Raw genomic sequence first — 20,301 nt, 5'->3', positions numbered from 1 at the left:
TAAGTTTATAATAAATGATTTTTTCTCATAAAATGATTTCATTACTGTTTCGCGACTCAGGTTGAGAAACGCTGAGCTATCTTAACTTTGTGAACCTCGTTGCACCAGCGCACAGCGGCTAACTTGAGGAAATATCTTAACTCTTCTAACAAAGCAGCTTTACTGGTCATCACGTCCTTCATATTTTACTTTTTTCAGATCATTAATTAATAATTCATTTGTTACTAAGTAGAGAAAACATTATTTAACACGAATAGGCGTAGTATTTTTATGTACAAATTGCTTTTTGTAATTTAATTTTGGAGGATTTTTCCACCAATGTTAAAAACTTTTTATCAAAAGGCTCGTGGATCTCATTTTAATGTAATTTTACTTTTTACGCGATTTTTTCACTACTAAATTCCAAGTTCCAAATTAAAATTATATTTTGTTTATTATTTTTGAATATTTTTTCATTATGAATCGTGTGAATTTTTACTATTTTCGTCACCCGTCATCACTGTTAAAACATTATTATTAATTCAATTATAAATTCATCTAAAAGTGCTCAACTTCAATAAATATCGAATCTTTAAACAGTTAATACGAAATTTGATAAGTTATTAAATATAAAAAAATTTATGTTTAGTCGAGAAAATTCTATGTACAAATTTAATTGTCGAAGTAATTTTGATTCTGGTTTGGAGTACCAAACTGAGTACAATGTATTTTTTGGTTTATTTAAATTCAATGTTGAAATAGTCTTCCTCTGGTATGCATTCTAGTAGCTAATATTCATGATTTCATGGTGAAAGTTTTTAGCGTGGAAAAAACCCGGAAAACTCCATGTGGCCAGCCCTTCCTAGAGAGACGCGAACCCACGACCAAACTCCCAGTGTTCAGGGTACGAAGACCACTTGGGCCCTGGTTGGCTATTTATTAATACTGTTACCAATAACAATAAACAATAAACGTGTTACCAGAACGGGTAACAATAAACGTGTTACCAGAAAATGCAAGTGAAAGAGATACAATCGAATTTGATAAAATGTCTGTCCAAAACAATGAACATCAGAATTATCCTATCTGAAGATTATAGTTATAGGTTCAAGGAGTTAGATGGCCAAGCATAGTTGCCTAGGAGCCAAGTATGCTTGGCCTCTAGGACTCTATAAAACTTCAGAATAGCAATTATTACACTAAGGGTGCGACTATGCAGACGCGAATTTAGTAGCGAGCGATATAGTTCTCGCAAAGGAAAACATGCACAAGCGAGATGCAAGAAATCTCGCTGGTGTGAGCGAATTTCTGGTTCTTGCACGTATCTGACGGGTTTTGATATTTATCGCGTCGCGCCTCTTCTCGCCACATATTCTTGCGCGCTCGGGTCTGCATAGTCGCACCCTAACGCCAACCACTGCCGTTAGTATTACAATGTATCGGGTAGTAGAGTTGTTAGTTTATAACAGGGGTCACCAAACTTTTTTACAGCGGGCCAGATAACTAAGAGAATGACGAGCGCGGCCGTATAACCGTTTTGTTCAATACAGCACACTGAATGCACAATAAAGACAACCAACATATTTATTTACCAATACATAAATACGATCGCTGCAGCAAGCTTGTAATCGCTTTTCTTAGAAACTTCATTGCAAGTACAGTACTTATACGAAAAGCGCTCTGATATCCAAAGTAGCCGAATTTTTTATTTAACTGATTTATCTAAAAATTTTACTGTCAGATTAAAAAATCAGATTGGACCAATTTGGGCATTTTTACTTACACTCATTTTAATTTTTTTACATAGTAAGTTTATCTACAATCTATGATATTTCCATATAGATAGATGTAATTATATTTTAGCTCAGTGCGGCAACGGACCGGATAAACTGATCTCGCGGGCCGTAGTTCGGCGACCCCTGGTTTATAGCAATTATTATGATGGAAAGAAAATAGATACAATCTTCTGTAAAAAAATTGTGCAAAATAAGTGTGAGCTATAGCATATTACAAACGGGATTATCCTTCAAAAAAATCTCGTCTTTCAACACCCGGTCGCTCCATTGTAGGCGTGGCCGAACCCACGAGAATGATTAAAAAGATGTACAGTACAGTACTTAATACGTTCTGTATTCATATCTATCATAGGTTCGGCCATAGGGTGGAAAAAGAAAAACAATGCAATGAAACTTAATGTTTTCAATGCGATTCATATATAAAGAGACAAAACATGAAACGGAAATCAGTAAACTACTCGAAGAAAACAAAGATTAACTTAAAAAATCAAAATAAAAGTTGCATTGGTAACATTTTTCTCTCTTCGACACCAGTGTTTTGGCGTTTGCGAACGTGCAATATTTAAATACATACATCGTTTATATATAGTATATATTTTTTTCTATTTAATTGGGACAAAGCGGCAGACATTTTAAACGATTTTTAAATACTAGTCTGCTGTCAATGCTAATCGAAATAGCTTATACAGTGAAATACCGATTATCCGGAGCAGGGANTCCCTTTACATAATTAAATGTAAATGTATTCTTGAGCAGTTATTTCCTTGTTGCCAATGGCTGAGGTATAGAATCAGTTCATTTTAAAGGTTGCTTATTCTCATGCTAGTCCTTAATTTAGATGTAGATTTTTCATTGCCTTATAAGTGGCTGTGATTAACAAACTGATCTGTTCTTTTCCTCAGCTTTTTGGTAATATTTTTGCTGTAATATACATATACATATATATATAAAGTACTTATGTATGTATGTATTTATGTATATATATAAATATATATATGTATATATATAAATATATATATATCATAACTTGGAAATGAGTTTCATAAGTTTTACTTAAAAGATATAAAAAATAATAATAAAAAATAAATAAAAAAAATAGAGGGAGCGATCAAGATGGAAGTCGTATGTGAATCGAAGCCAAGCTTTCTTGACGGATCGAAATTAGGTTGAGTATATTACAGCTATCTTTTCGGTCGATGATTTCTGTATATTACTACGTTCGATGTTAGGATAATTTTTCGTTTGTTGACTGTTAGAAAGCGATTATGCCGATAAATAAGAAGGTAAGGATTATATTTTTATATTCTAAAACGTAAATGATCGTTTTTTTGAAAATGTTCTTTAATTAAAACAAATTTTTCTACTGTTTATTATACTTTATGTAATGTAATTCAATACGATAGTTGATAATGGTATTTAAAGCCGGAAATTTTAAAATTTGTTTATGTTAATCGAACACCGACTTGCATTCTTAAGGAATTTGTATTTTGGCAAAATGTATTTATTTTATGTTCGTTGTTTTTACTTGAATATCATTAAATTAGAGAGATGTTTTAATAAGTGATGTAAAACTAAGTAATTTATTGGTTATTACAATTAACATAATGTATGTATTTGTTTAATTGAATATATATTGATGTATGAAAAAAATTTCATTCATATTTGCTCTATTGAATTATATAACTTTAATGTGTTTGATTGTACAATGCAACCGAGTTTGATTTCTAAAAAAGTTTAGAATAAATTTATAGTTTATCTTTAGAATAAATTTATAAACAGTTGCTTATGAGATTGAAATATTTTCACTGTTTCTAGTTGTATATAAAACAAAAATTAATGTATTTTGATTATGCTCATAATTGAGATAATTTTTATTTTTTTAAACTATTTTTATAGTTGTAATTAAAATTAGAAAAAAATCATCTGCAGCGAGAGTGTGATAAAAGGTAACAAAATATTTAAAAATAAACAAGAATTGCTGTAGTATTTCATTTATTTGAATTGCATATGTTTTGAGCTAGGAAACAATTATTACATCATTACTATTTATTTAAATCTATTTTATTGAATTTAAAATAAATAAATGTTATAGAAACGTTTTTTCATTCGTTTGTGAAAAATTTATAAGTAAGTAAATGAATTTAACTTTTTTAGTTAGGAAAACTAATGACTTCTAAGTCTCCTAAAAAAAAATCACTCAAGTACATAACAGTATCAAATAATCACTCACACAAATACAATATGATTATTATTCTACATAATGCAATATGTGTTTATGTTGGTTGTAAGCATTAAAAAGAAAAGATATATTACTGTTTTAATAGATGAGCAAATTATATAAATAATTTTAATAGTTTTAGGTTAAACAGTTTTCTCCTTGGGATTTACAGTCTTAAATGACATACATGTTTAGAGAAGTTTAAATTGAATTCAGATTGTTTTTGAGAAGCTTACTCTACTTTTTCCAAAATATAGCATACAAAATTACTGACACATTTTTTTGAAACTATTTTGTTCCTATCTTGATAACTGCTATGTATTTAAAGCTGTAAGATTTTTTATCAGTTTAATTTTTCATTATATTTCAATATTACTTTACTCCTGTCACTATTATGTTTGATTTTATTATGTAATACATAATAAAAATTGTATTAAATATGTATAGATATAACTTTGGTAGATGTATAATAAAGAAAATATATTTGTTGCTCTATATATGACGTGATAAAATAAATAGAAAAAACATTTTAAACTTAAAAGTACAATTTTTCTAGGTAGAATTTTTTAATATTTTTATTTTGTATATTTCAGAGAACATAATGAACAAAACTGATTTTATGAATTCACTGAAAATAGATGTTTCTATCACAATTGATCTGTTTGCTTACAAAATAAGTGAATGTTATTCTATTGGAATGATCTTATGAATATATTATTAATAATAAAATTTAATAATTTTAAAATAAATTTTACAAAGAAAACAAATAAAAAGATTTTGATTTTGTAAAATAAAACAGAGGATTGTAAAATTGCAGAAGACAAAGTAACTATACAATAAAAATCAAATTAGGGTTATGCCTAGAATGTTTAGTATCCTCGCGTTTCTTTATGCAGCGCTCGAGAAGCGCTTTACAGCGAACACACTGAAACTGGTTTCTAATTGGCCAACACTGCTCGTGACGTCATTTCGCTACATTCTCGCTGCATAAAGAAACGCGGGGTATCTAGATGCAGGCAATTTCTGTGATACTCTGTCTGTCAACTAGACATGTTTTTGTGTGCCACCTAGTGTTTGTTTAATGAAAACAGTTTCTCTTAATGCATTTTTGTGTCCTCTTCTCTTTTAGTTACATTATTTTTAACAGAAATAGTTTATCAAAACGTTTAGCATCTCACTTAAAGAAACTAATAGATTTTTGATAATGTTGTTTGCTAAAGAATTTGTTTATCCATTCTTTGAGAAACAATACAAACCAGAAGTGACGACCTAAAATATAGACAAACAACCAACATTTGCTTAGGTACACAAAAATATACCTTAAATTTTGTAAAGTAATAAAACATTCTGAAAGCTATTTGATCTTTTTATTAAAGTGAAAAAGGAAACTGAATGCATGATTCAAATTGTGACAATGTATAGCATGGAAAGTTAGCATTTAGATCTATTGTATCCAAGGAACTCTAGGTAAGAAAGAATACCCTGCAACAAATCAGTATGTAACATGAGATCTTGTATGTGATTGTACTTTCTTCTGATCTATATTGATCAAAAAACATTGCATTTTGTAATAAAGTTATACATATTTTTTTTTTTGATTTTGTAAAATCAATCAATAGAAGTATGCTCTTTTACTTTATAGCACCTTTCTAATATATCACTTTCAAACTGTATTCACATTTTATTATTTTTGGTGCTTGCTATGCACTTAGGAGGGGTTTTTAGGATTTCTTTTATTTATTAATTTTTACTTTTTCATTGTTTTTTAGGCCTAGTGCTGTTGTACATTTAATAACGATAGTTTCAATATATTATTAAGCTTTTATTTGCACTAGCAAGTGAGAAAACTTTTGCTATATGGTAATATTCACTTTATGGAGGTAGTTGGACTTGCCAGTTATATTAGAGACATATGCTTATATATGAAGAACAGCCATAAGCTTGAGTAATGTAGCCAAAAATATGATCAGATTTTAAATAAGGCTATTTTAGATAGTTTGAAATTACATAATTGGGCTGCTATTTGAAAAAAAATTGTAGATCTATAAATTCCCACTGTTATCACTTCATCTTTTCTTAATCTCAAGAATGGAGTTAGAGAAATGAAATCAGAGACCAGATATGGAAATCTTAGGGATTAACTATATATGAACATCTGATGCAAACCAGTAGTCATGTTATTTCAATTCAAAACTTTTCCCCTGAAAGCAGTTAATAGATGATTGGCACAACTGTATTGTTAAAAGAAAAGTGTGATGTACAGGGGCAAGAGACTACTAATAATTTGAGGTGGAGAGCATATATTTTAAATTAAATAGATTAAAAATAGGATAAAAAATTGCAGACCAGCATTGTGATGATATCACAATGAATAATTGCTTGTTACATTTTATAAATAAATTTGATTTAAAGATAAGTGGTGTCTCTATCTTATCTAATTTCAAATTAGTTTAAAAATAATCTGGTTAAGAAGATCTGATGTAATAGTTGTTCTTTGATTTTAAATATATATTTAAAAAGTTTAAAAATTTTAAAGGCAATGTGAGTTCACTGATCAAATATAATTCATAATTTAACGTTATATTAAATTTTAATGTTCTAAATTATAACTACAGTGGAACCTCACATAATGAGCAAAATAAATTGTAAAAAAGTGACTCGCTTAATGAGTGATGTTTTGCATAACAAGTGATGAGGAGAGGGGAAAGTCCTGGATTGTGTGCATGCTCCATCAGTCTGTTTGCCAATCATTCCGCTAGCATCTTAGTGTCATTTATGTTCACACATATTATTTATAAACATCAACAACCATAGTCCATTATATAATAAACACACCACATGATGTGCCAAATTCTTTGGCTATGTAGTCTCTATAATTAAATATTAGATACTACTGTATTTCAATTATTTTTTGTTTTTTGCAAATTGAATTTGCATTCCAGGTTTGTTCATTTCATGCTAGAAGAAAAGATGAAGATGGTTCACTCTCCTTAACAATGTATATTGTATAATTTTCTTTGAATAAACATTATACATAAAATATTTGAGTAGCCTATTTTTTTTCGGAATGGAATGCATTATCATATTTTACATTTACATGGGAAAAATTGTTTTGCTTAACAAGTGCTTTGCATTACAAGTAAGATTCAGAAACGAATTATGCTCATTAAGCATGGTTTCACTGTACATGTTTCATTAAAATGACAATTACCAAATTGTCATTTTATGATTAGGCTAGGTAATTATGACCATTCTTGGGATTTGAATAATATAATAATTTATAAATGAACAAAGATGATTGGTATATCATTTAAATAAAGTTTAAAAATCATATGCTTAGTAGTAAAGGAGTAGAAATAATTTCATCAAATATAAAAAATTATTTTATACTATGTGTAATATATGCAAAAATGTAAAATGAGGAACAAAGTTTGACTGTTTTTCTAAATTCTAATGTTTTAATGGACTTTTGGGGCAACTGAAAGTTGGTCTTTCATAGATGACAGACCTCAGATATAAAGTATTTTGAAAAGTGCCAAAAAAATGCTTCTTATCACGGTATATTAATTTTTCCTCTATCAGAATTGCTAAAGAATATAGCCTACTAAGAAAAATAATATAAAGTTTGAAGAAAACTATTTATTACATAACAAACCTTTGATTATTTGAAATAATGTAACTATCGTTTTTGTTTATTACAAAAAATGCATTTTGAATTAAACAATTCCAGTTCCAACACTTTTGTTCTTTGTTGCTGTCAGAAGTTGTTAACAAATCGTAATATAGTACAGAGTGCATTTTTAGCATCATCATGTAGCAAAAGTTTTTTCTTTTTTGTTTTGTCTTCAGAATTGCTGACATAAAAATGTACTGACACAATGCAGTACATATTAGATATTTACTATTTTAATGATATTGTCTGTCAGATGTCTCAGATGTTTACAGCATTATCAATTTTAACATAGTCATTGAAGTTGGCATCTTTTTATACAAAAACTGAAAGAGGCAGGTTGTTTTCACCTGATGCAGTGTTACTGTTTTTTAGTGGAGCTGATGCTGAAAATCCTGCTTGCTTAAAATAGTTTGCAATTGTTTCTTGCATTACATTTTTTTATGCTTTTTGAAACCTTCACAAAGAATTTAGAACAGAAATAATCATATCAGAAATTGCATTTTGTTTTTTTTTTTCAATGTTGACTTTTAGACTCTGTAATTCTCATATTACGTGGTTGTAAATATGAAGTCAAATTTGGTGGTAAAAAGATAGGTGTTATTTTATTCAGGTCCTAATTTTGGAACAAGCAGGATAGTTATCAATGATGAAAAGCACTCAATGTTTCTTTTCTTTTAATTGTCTTTCGAACCTCTTCAATCTCTGTTGTCATCCATGCTTTTGTATTAAATGAGTATTTCAAAGGTAAAGTTTTAACTTTTCTGAAGCAGTGAGGATATTCATATTTCCCAATCACTAGTAGTGAAAGCTTTTCACTTTCATTCATATTTGCACCAACCATTACTATTAAGCTTTCCTTGCTTTTCTTGCCTCTGTGACAGATATCATTAGCTTTCTTTCAAAAGAAAGGTCCATTTATGGAAATATGATATAATCTTGTTAACTTAAATCACTTCAAAAGATCATCCTTGTCAACCTATGAGGATGACAAGGAAGCTCTTTTGAAGTGATCTGTTCTTACTTTTTGAACTTTTTCACTGTTGTTCCAAATTGTTTACAGTTTGTTTAGATTAATGAATTTCTCATAAATCTCTGACTTCTCTTTTCCACATTCAACTTCTTTAATGATGTAACATTTTGAATCCATGCTAATAGCCATTATTTCCTTTTCTCAGCTATCTTGCCCAATATTGCTCTTTTTTAAACATGCTAAAGTCTACTACATTTCAGTTTATTTTTCATTGGGAGAAAAATAGTGTTATAACCAAATATCTGCTGCAACATAGTCTGTGCTAACAGAGTCAATTTACATATTGAAAAAAGATAATTGGCCAGGTCCAGAAAACTAGTCCATAATAGCAGTGTATCTATCAATATTTTATTTGAATCTGTTATAATTAAGTTTGACTGAAATTTAAAATGTTTATTAGAAAAATGTGTGTAATAATTTGTTTATTTTAAAGAGAAAGTTTAGTTAGATGATATATTGGGTGGGCAAGCAAGAGTTCAATGGGAGCCGAAATGTAGGTTTTGCAAAATACATGGGAGCTGCAGTTCTTGACTTTTTTATTCTGTACCTCAGTTCTGAATTGCGATTTTATTATAATATAAATATAATAAAAAAACAAATACAGGTAGGCTTCCTACAACGCGGTAGATACGTTCCTTGAAAATACTGCATTGTGGGAAATCGCACTATAGGAGACACCAACTTAATACAAAAACTGGGATTTGGTTCTAAAAAAGAGAAAAACTTGGTGCTTGAATGGCGTTTTTTGAATTTTTCAAACCAGCCATTGCTAACCACGAATTTCACACTGGTTTCATCAGCTGACGACTGTCCCATTTGTTTTAAATAATCAAATATTTTTAAGGCTTTGTGTTTAACTGCATTTTTATTTAAAGGCAACCGTTTCTTGTTCATATCTTCTACCCATAATATTAGTGCTTGTTCCATTTTTTTTTTTTCATTATAGTGCCCTCGGACGAGTAACATTTTTCGCAAGAATAGATGATCCAGATGTGACCGAATTCCTAATCTTTTCTTCCTATTGCTTAATCGACCGAATAGTTGACTCATTTAAATTAAAATATCTACCAATATCAGCTATCTGTTCTTGATTTTTAATTTGATCCAAAATTTCTATCTTTGTTTTAAGAGAGATAATTTTTTTTTTTTTTAATGACAGTCCTTTCTTTTCATTTGACATTGTTATGGCTAAATTTTTTTCAAGCAGTTTTGTGGACAGTAAAGATCGAAAAAAATAACTTCCCTTCACTATGTTGTTAAAAATATACACCCAATAGAAGTTTATACTGTATTTTGGATCTTTTTTGCAGTCCCCACCTATTGAAAGAGTATAAATTATCGAAAATTCAGTGATATTTGAGTGTTTATGGTAACTGATGCACATTTGTCTAGAAAACCGGTCTTCCCCTGAAACTTTCATGGGAATAACATGTCAACGTCGACAAACAGGTGTTTTCGAGGACATTTAGCTCTGTACATCGAACTGCGGCGCATATTACGTGATCCGGTGCGATTTTTCTGTTATGTGAAAGATAATTCGTTTCTAAATACTGTAAACCGCGCTGTAAAAGTATTGCGTTGTAAGAAAATTTCCGCATTTTTCCAACCACGTTTGAGTGAAAATGTGTTCTAAAGGTACCGCGTTGTAGGAGGCCTACCTGTATTGAATTTTTTTAATAAACATATTTTCACAAAATTGTGGAAATAAAATTGTAAAAATAATAATAAAAAGCAGAAATGAACACTTTCAGCAAGAGCTTCAAGTAACTCAAAAAGAGCCTCATTTGCCCACGTCTGCTATTGATAATTTTTCTAATGGATTATATATATTATATTATATTAGTAGAATAATACNTGTTTTACAGGTTTTTTTTTTTCAAAAATACTATTTCATTTTTCTGTAAGTATACTTCTATTTAAATATTTCATGTCAGTGAGACTGATATAACTTTATTTATATAGATTTTAATTCTATTTAGGAGAAACAAACAGAAAATATGATATGATTTATCAAATTAACAGAATATATAAGAGTAAAGTTATGTGTTGAATTAATATAAGAAATAGGTTAAAATTTCTGTAACACTTTTAGCCCATAAAAGATGATAATATCTAGAACCTAAATGCTTTTGTGAAAAATTTATTTTGCTGGTTAAGCATAGCTATATAGATGCTTGATATTGATTTGCTATTTTCATCTTCATTTATATTTATGAAATCATTAGTTATCTGATTATTCAGTTAGAGTAGGTCTGATTAGTGGGTTTAATCAGTAACTAATAGTCAGTTATTATAAACATAGGCTTCATTCCTGTTATTCTAAGGATTATAATTTCTGTTGTTGATTCCAATGAACTATAGAGTGTGCTGTACAAAATTAAAATGGCAGATTCAAACAGGGCAAATTAGTTATGTTTATATTGACCTAAGATGATGTGTTATATGTTGTTAATCAGATATAGGTCCATAGATACATGCATTCACTATATTTTCATGTTGATGAAAGTATAGTAAATTAGATCATATCAGATATCAAAAAAAGAATTTGGTTGATTATTCTCATTGGATCATGTTTGCAATTCATCAGAATTGATTTCCCACCTCATAGACTCAGTTTTAGCATTTATAAAGAAAATTTAACAATTGAACTTTACTGTAAAGGATTACAAATGTACTTGTATTGCTAGAAGTTCAGAATATATATTATTGTTTCACAGAAGAGTTGCATTTTAATACAGACTTTTAAAAAATAATAATTTGAATATTAAAATATTTCAAATTTAAAATTTAACATATGCATGCAATCTTCATATAACAGAGCCTAACTATGTTATAGAAGTTCTAACACAATCAACAAATTTTCTGATTTTAAAAATTCATAGAAAATTAACAAATTTTGTATTTCAAAATTCTGAACTGTACATTAATAGAAGAATTAAATAGGATTCTAATACAAAAAAAATTGTTTTTATTTATTTCTATTTTTGAGAATTGTTTGGAAAAGGATTTTTCCATAGAAAAATCATTTTTCAAAAATTTTTAATGCCATCTACTAGAGATCATGTACAGTACATAAAGAGATTATATTTATTCTTAAATATACTAAATATTTTATGCTGAAATAGGAGTGTATTTTATATGCCATAAATTATGATAGTAGTATTAAACACTGGTTTTTATTATTATATTTTTCCTAAAACAGAACTTTATTTCAAGATTACTAGAACTTTATTTTTAGAATTTAAGAGAATTTTACTAGAACTTTATTTTTAGAATTTTAGAATTTTTAGAACTTTATTTTTAGATTAACAGTAATTGTTTTAAAAAAAGAACACTGTATATTTATGTATGTATGTATGTAAAATTGGTGAAATGTGGTTGGGTTTGTACAATACATATAAATGAAAGTCTACTTTGTTGATCAATTTATCATTCATCATTGTTCTAATTCATTATTAAAGAAATCACTGGTGGATTGGCAGATTGTTCAAATAAATATGTTGGGCTCCAATTTGATAAAATTATAGACCCTATAAATTTCCACTGTTATCTGTCTCTGTCCATCTTTCCTTAATCTTGAGAAGGAAGTTAGATAGGTGAAAGCCGAGACCAGATATGAAAAGATTAGTGGCAGGAGTCCCCAATTAACTATATATAAACTTCTGGTAGAAACTGGAAGTCACATTATTTCAGTTCAAAATCAAGCATAAGTGTCATAGGATGTTTGAATCTGGAATGAGATATAACTAGTTTATTCTTTCACCATTTACTGAGAGAGAGAGATGTTCATTCACACAATATCTGGGTAGTATTAAATTGTTCACAACTAGTCACAATAAGTTCAAGACAATCCATACATTTCTAAATTCAACACTTATATCACTAGTGAGTTCTCTGTTGAGTCCCTCCATAGAATGATCTGATGTCATATTTTGTAGAATAAAGAAACATTTCCGTTGAAAAGGCACTTTTCATGATGGTTGACTTAATTAAGGAGATGATGACAATTGTGACTGTTTTAACACTAGCAAATAACTTTGTTTTATATAAACCTTTTTATGATTGAATCTATATCATCATCATCATTTGCTAAATAATTAAAGTGACTCACTTAATCATTATTTGAATAAGTCCTTTTATTCAAATGAGGTTTGAAGGTTTATCTTTGACATTTCATAGGGCCTAAAATATTTGACTTTTTTGAGATTTCCAATGTTTTACAAGGTTTTTTTTTTTCAAAAATACTATTTCATTTTTCTGTAAGTATACTTCTATTTAAATATTTCATGTCAGTGAGACTGATATAACTTTATTTATATAGATTTTAATTCTATTTAGGAGAAACAAACAGAAAATATGATATGATTTATCAAATTAACAGAATATATAAGAGTAATAAAGCATTTTAAAAATTTACAGTTACAGTAGAGCCTCGATTATCCGACCTAATTGGGGACTCGGCTTGGTCAGATAATTGAAAGGGCGGATAACCGAAGTGTATGAAAAAATCTATTATTAGTGTAGTATATTATTATATCCCATGTAATTAGTAGATTAGTATATCGCTATTAACCTACTTTGCGTTGAATTTTCATCGATGTTAAGCCTAACAAAAATTTTTTAAAATAATAATCATCGCTATTGTATCGTTAAAAATTAGAAAGTTAAGCCTCGTTTAAATACTGGCTCCCTTTCATGAGTGAGTGTTGAATTTGTCCCTTTGAATGAGTGTTGCCAGCTAAAACACGTAAAAATAATATTAAAGTAGCCAAGACATAGCCAAATATTGTAGCGCCACATCACTAGCGGACATTTGAAATTTGCCGACTAGGACGGTCGGTTGATAGGGGGTCAGATAATCGAGGCTCTACTGTATATAGTGTTATAATGCATCACTCTTCAGAATCGCTCATCATTTACTGACAATTGCAATTATGTTGTTACAAGTTATTCTGGAACTTTCTGTGATATCACTGTCAATTAATGTACTATGTAACAGGCATAACATTTATACATAATATTGCTAATTAACTTTTTGAAATTTTGTTTTAAGATAAAATTTTTAATCATTATGTATATCTAAGTAAATGAAAGTAAATAATAAAGTTAATTTAATGTAGATTGTGACTATCTTGATGGATTTGACATCACAAATGGAGTTTTGACAACTCTACAAAATTTAAAGATTGATTTACATTAACATATCCAACATTTAGCAAACAGTTATTATATTTATGATAGTTCTTACATCCTGGACACATTAATGCTAATAGGTAGTTAGTTAGTTGCAATATAATTGAAAGTTATGTAAAAGAAAAGTTATGAAAAGGAAAATAAACATGTTTATATCATATCAGTGATTTTTATAATATTGAGTCTTAACACCAGTTATATACAAGTTATATACAATATGTTATATACAATATGTACACAAATTTTCTTTCTGATTTCATGAGTATTTAGCAAGCCCTGTACAAGTGGCATAAACAATTTTTATTGGGCTGCAATTTGAAAAAATTGTTGACCTATAAATTTCCACTGTCATTTATCTGTCCATCTGTCTTTCCTTAATCTTGAGAATGGAGTTAGATGGATGAAATCTGAGAGCAGATATGGAAACCTTTGGGATAGGAGATCCCAATTAACTACATACGAACTTCTGATGCAAACTGGAAGTCACGTTATTTCAATTCAAAACTTTTATGAAATCAACATATGACTGGCATGACTCTGTTGTTAAAGGAAAGTATGATGTACAGAGACAAGATGCTACAGTACTAATGTGAGGTGGCGATCATATATTTTAAATTAAATATGATTAAAAATTGCAGCCTGCATTGTGACGATGTCACAATAAAAAATTGCTATTCAATTTTATAACTCAAGGTTTTTAGTGCGTCTTTAATAAATTTTGATATGTACAGTACAGCACATCATAAAAATTGAAATGTAGGAAGGGCAATTTCTAATTTCTGTAATTATTGAAAAAAATAGTGTGTGTATATGTGTGTGTGTATATATATATAATATATATATATTATACATACGATATAATATTATATAGGAGTAATAAATTTATCATCATTTTTTATGATAAAATTTAAATTTAATGCTTAAAACATAACTTTTAAAAATTGAAAATTATGGCAGAAACTAGCTGAACTTTTTTAGAGTAGTGATTGTTGTGTGGACTCTGTGAAATGAAAATTCATTCTATGTTTAACTAATGACAAACTGCTATTATGACAAGTATTGTTAAAAATTGGTATGCATAATAATTTTCATTTGTATTAATATAAAAATAAATATTGAGATGATGATGATAATACTCATTTTGTAGCTATTAAAAAAAGTCAGTATAATATGTAATGAATGAAAGTTGGTGATATTTTCTATTGTCTGTATCAAATAAATCATATAATAATGGTATCTTCAACTATACAACTAACTTGTGAAACGTTTAAAGTGGGACTAACTACAGGCAAAGTAAATGTTTGTGTTATTTTAATATCTATAATGTCTCAGAAAAATTAGAATCATAAGCATCTGTATCTAATTTGTAAGTGGATGATGATAAAAATTTTAATAAAATGGCATTTTAAATTGGTAAATTCAATTATCAATCGTAATATAAATAGTTTTGTTGCACTTAGTAACGATGCATTTTTGAATTGCTATTCGAGATAACGTCATTTTTGTTTTAATATAGCCAATTAACTCATGAGTCATTTTGGCCACTTGTATGAATACGTCATTACATTAAAGTACTTTCAAATTGTTTATTAGCATAAGAATTTACTTTTAACTGTAATTAAATGGAAATGAATAATATAAAGACGACAAAATATAGTAAATTGTATTTACTTTTTCTGTATTCTATTTAATTGATATATTTATTTGGCCAAAGAAAAAAAGTGAAAATTTTTATTCATATTTTATTAGTTACTTTAAATAATATATTTTTATTTGAAGAATCTAGATTTGTTACTTATTACATCATATGATTTATATCGAAAATTTTTCTTTTCACAAAAAACAGTTACAAATCTTGCAGTATAAAAATCTTCAACAGCAACGAGAACAAAAAACAAATTACAAGTAATATAAAAGTTTACAGCATAAATAAAACTATATAAAATCAATGATACACGTTAAATTATTAGGGTTCTTGACCCGACAGTAAGCAATTTAAAGTTTTGACTGGATGAATGTTGTTCAGCTACATAATACATAATTGATATTAATTATTTTAAAACTTTAAGTTTATTGCTTCTAGTTTTCCAATTACTATTATTAATTTTATTTTTGTTAATATTAATTTATTTCGGACTTGAGAAGCCATTAAAAAGAGCACTTCGTCATCATCTGCACATTTTTACTATATAAAATTATTTATATATATATATTTTTTATCTTGTTATATAAACTTTCTTTTTATTTATTTTTTTCGTTTTGAAAAATTCGTAAATTAAACTCGATAGATTGATAAGCAGTTGATAAATTTCTATAGTTTTAAACTTTGAGAATTTTAAATAAAGAACAATTTCGTCTAAAATAAAAAGTGCAATTTGTGGCATGCATTACATGTATTGTTGTGCTAACCAGATGTTTCTAATGTAGACATTCTTTACAACTTGCAATAGAATGAAATTCAGGTTTTGCGTATACGTTTTTAGAAGTTGAAAGCAAAAATCAAGCGATTTATGGAGTGAAAAAAGTGCAATTTTCGACGTATTGTTTCTACTTCTGCGACTTAAACTGGCACCATCGTCATAAGCTTTAATTTAATAGGTCCTATGTAGTTTGGGCATTTTTCTAGACTAGAGTCTAGTCTAGAGTAACCGGAAATCGTCCCAAACATAACATTGTCCTTTGAAACATTATCAAAACAGTCAATATTCAATTTATTGTAAGATAATCTGACATGTTTCATTGTTCAATGCTAAATATTTTATTTTTAAAATTAAATATTTAATCTAGAATTACTAAAATTATAACTTAAAAACATGATTGGCTTATCAGAGTTTGTTCGTATACTATGATTGAAAGTGAATAAATAGTCAGCTATTATTAGGGCCTACTACTAGTTTAAATTCTTTAAATCGGCATTAATACTTAATTTAGAGTTTAAGCGTTAAGTTATATTACGGTTAAGTTATAAATTTTAGTAACATCTTATCTAAGAATAAAAAATAAAAATATAGTATTTAAATAAATCTTAAACTTAAAACTTTACAAACTATTAAAAATAGCTGATAGAAAATAATAATGTACAGTAAAACCAAACATAATTTAGTTACTTTTATGAGTATTAACTGTCAGATTGTAACAAATTTAACATTTAAATTAATTTAGATTTAATTTTACAGTATAGGCTATATATACATTTTTTTTTTAAACATGAACAACTTATAATTTTGAGGCTATTGTTTGCTTTCAAGTAATTTTTAATTAATAATATAAAATTACTATAGTATTTGAAGTGAATTATTTCATACCCTCTATAAAGAATTTAATAGATGTATTATACTACTACAAAAATAATTTAATAGCGGGATTTTATAAAATATTTGGAGATGAGTAATAGTTTTGTAAAGCATAGTATGGATTTTCCACCACCATTCATTTCATTAGTAATTCTTTTATTTTCTGGTAACGTACAATATAATTCGGAAGAATCGATGATATTTCCGATGACGTCATATAACAAACATGGCACTGACCAGTTGGCCAGATCCCACGTGATATAATCTTAATAATACAATGTAAGCATCAGTGGGCTTGTGTTTTTAAATAATAATGTGTATGTATTTTTAAAAATAACCGATTATATTACGTTTTGTTAAGTAATAAGAACTTCGAAAAACTATAAATTTCCACAAAATAAATATTCAGCGGCTCTATTTCATATTCTTCTGCATGTACAACTTTGTTTCAATGTTATTTCATAATGTTATACAGCATTAAAAAGGAGTTAAATTAAATGTTCGTTACCAGTAAAGATGATTTGAACTAATATGATAATACAACATAGTATACTCAAATTGATTGTTAATTATTGTTTTTGGACTTCGAATTTAAGGCGCAACTCTATATCAAGAAAAATCCAGCAACGAGTTGTTTAACTTTAACAGCAAAATTTCATGGCGCCATCTGTTATGATAATATGTTTATTAAAAATAACTTTTAATGTTTTTAATTATTATAACATGGCAAAATAAACTTAATTTTTGAGGGTAAGGATGGGTTTTATAAAAAATTGTAAATGCTAAAGAGTAAAATCGTCATTTAAGTCCGGCCCTACTCGAGATATGACACAACCCCCTTTACCTCTCCCACTCGACCTTTTGCCACTAAAATTTAATAGCATCAATCCCCCCCAATACACAAACCTCCCTGCAAAATTTCAGAAAATTTCGACAAAAAGTACAAGAGTTAAGATTCAAAGAGTATGAACAAAATCGTGTCCCCACACAAATATCCGTACTTACAGAAAAAGAAACCCCGAATTTTGTTTGCATTTCTCGACATTTAAAGGTCCCGAGTCCAAAAATTAAAATTCTTGGGGGTAATTTTTTTACCGATCGCCACACTTTCCCCCTGTTTTATATAACAACCGGAAAAGTAACATGTAAAAATGGTTAATAAAGTGCGTTTAAAATCGATGTAATACCATACATACATACATACGTACAGTACATGGAAGGTATAAAAACACGCAAATGTAAGGATAATATTTTTCGTATATCCTCATTGTTTGAAAATAAGTAAATTAAATAAAATTATCAGTATACTGTATTATCTAAAGATTGCACTATATATCGTAAATATCGTTTTGTTATACAGTATTTGTGTAAAATACATATATGTAATAAGAGCGATTATTTATTGTGACAGTCACAATGCCGGGCTGCAATTTTTAATTTATCCAATTTAAAATAAATGCTCTTCATCTCAAATTAGTACTGTAGTGTCTTGCCTCTGTATATCATACTTTTTCGTTAGCAATGGAGTCGTGCTGGTCATGTATTAACTGCTTTCAGGAGAAAGTTTTGAATTGAAATAACGTGACTTCCGGTTTGCATCGAATTCGTATATAATTAACCTTTGGGGCAGGACGTCCCAATTTCCATATCTGATCTCGGATTTCATCTAACTCTTTTCTCGAGATTAAGGAAAGACGGATTGACGACAGTGGGAATTTTAAGGGCTACAATTTGTTCAAATTGTAGCCCTTAAAATAGCTATTGTCACTCAATAAAACAGTAATAAGTCATATTTGCCAATCAATGATAACTTATTCCAAACTTAAAATATTGTAATTGTTTTAAATTTTTTAAGTGATGAAAGAATAAGAAAATAATTACTTTTTATCGTCCTTTATTGATATTTTTTATAGTCAATATAAGTTTAAAAGATATTTAATTTCTTTTATTATTAAATTTCTGAATCATATGAATAAGAGATTTTTTAAAATTTACTAATCGATAATTTTAGCCTAAATTTTCCTAAAATCAATATACAAATACATTGTATAAGGAAGATTTATTATTAAGTTCATAAGATGAAAAGGAGACTATGATAAGATAGAATTTTATTATTCCATATAATTTATTTCAGTATTAAAATTTAATATTATAATAATCATTTAACTTCTGTTTATTATTTGCTCTTCTTAGCCATTTATGTTAGTGTTGTAAATGTTAATTAATTAAAGAAGAAATTGAAAGACTCATTTATCAACTATCCTGATTTTCTGTCATGCTAATGAAAAAGTATATTATTAAATCCAAAATAAAATTACTCAGAAAAGGAAATTAAAAAATTTCAAAAATATAAAACAAGATTTTGGATTGTTATCCTAACAATGTGCTAATAGCTTGTTACCGTTTCTAAATGTATTAAGATTGATATTTCATTTACTAATTACTAGCAGGTAAGCCCGACTTTGCCCGGGCAAAAAAAGAACAAATATTAAGATTAGCTAATTTCGTATTTCTACTCCTTCGATTGTATTGTATTGTAGAATTTGGTTTATATAAAGGTCGATCTTTCGTTTATATAACTACATAGCTGATCTTGCCCATTCATATCGGATGCAAGAATTAGGTCCCCTCTTCGAGGCTAATTGACATAGTTTTAGACCCATCTAAAAATTCTCTAATTTTCGGCAAAAACGCAAAAAACCGCATCTAAAATAGTACAATAGAAACGGAGTTCTTCAGAGCGTAATCCTTAACTTTCTCCCTCTCCCCCGCGGGGGAATTTCAAAAAATCTCTTCTTAGTGTATATTCTTATGGCAATATCCTGTGTACCAAATTTCAACTTTCAACTCCTAACCGTTTGGGCTCTGCGCTTATTATTAACATCATCAACACATCTCGATTATAAGATTACTAGCAGGTGGGCCCGGCGTTGCTCGGGCAAAAGTAACGATAACTAAGATAAAGATTATTACGTTACAGTCAACCTTACCCGTTTTCACAGAATGCAAGAATTGGGTCCCCTTGTTTCCAGACTAATTAGAGAATTTTTAGATGGGTCTAAAAATATGTTCGATTTCCCGCAAAAACGAAAAAAACTGCATCTGCGTATTGCACGTCG

The 20,301-nt window shown here is 28.3% G+C and overlaps 1 protein-coding gene across 1 annotated transcript in view; it reads left to right on the top strand.

Moving 5' to 3' along the window:
* Nucleotides 1-2,881: 2,881 nt before the first annotated feature.
* LOC111632209 (adenomatous polyposis coli protein-like) overlaps nt 2,882-20,301 on the top strand; it is a 77,917-nt gene continuing 60,497 nt past the window's right edge. The window contains exon 1 of the mRNA XM_023376588.1: nt 2,882-3,058. Coding sequence (XP_023232356.1) covers nt 3,041-3,058 — 18 coding nt within the window. The 5' untranslated portion in view covers nt 2,882-3,040. The remainder of the gene's footprint in view (nt 3,059-20,301) is intronic.

This window comes from Centruroides sculpturatus, unplaced genomic scaffold (assembly GCF_000671375.1).
Source record: "Centruroides sculpturatus isolate CEXI.00-Female unplaced genomic scaffold, Cexi_2.0 scaffold407, whole genome shotgun sequence".
Lineage (NCBI taxonomy): Eukaryota > Metazoa > Arthropoda > Arachnida > Scorpiones > Buthidae > Centruroides > Centruroides sculpturatus.
This window is presented reverse-complemented; position numbering and strand designations above follow the sequence as displayed.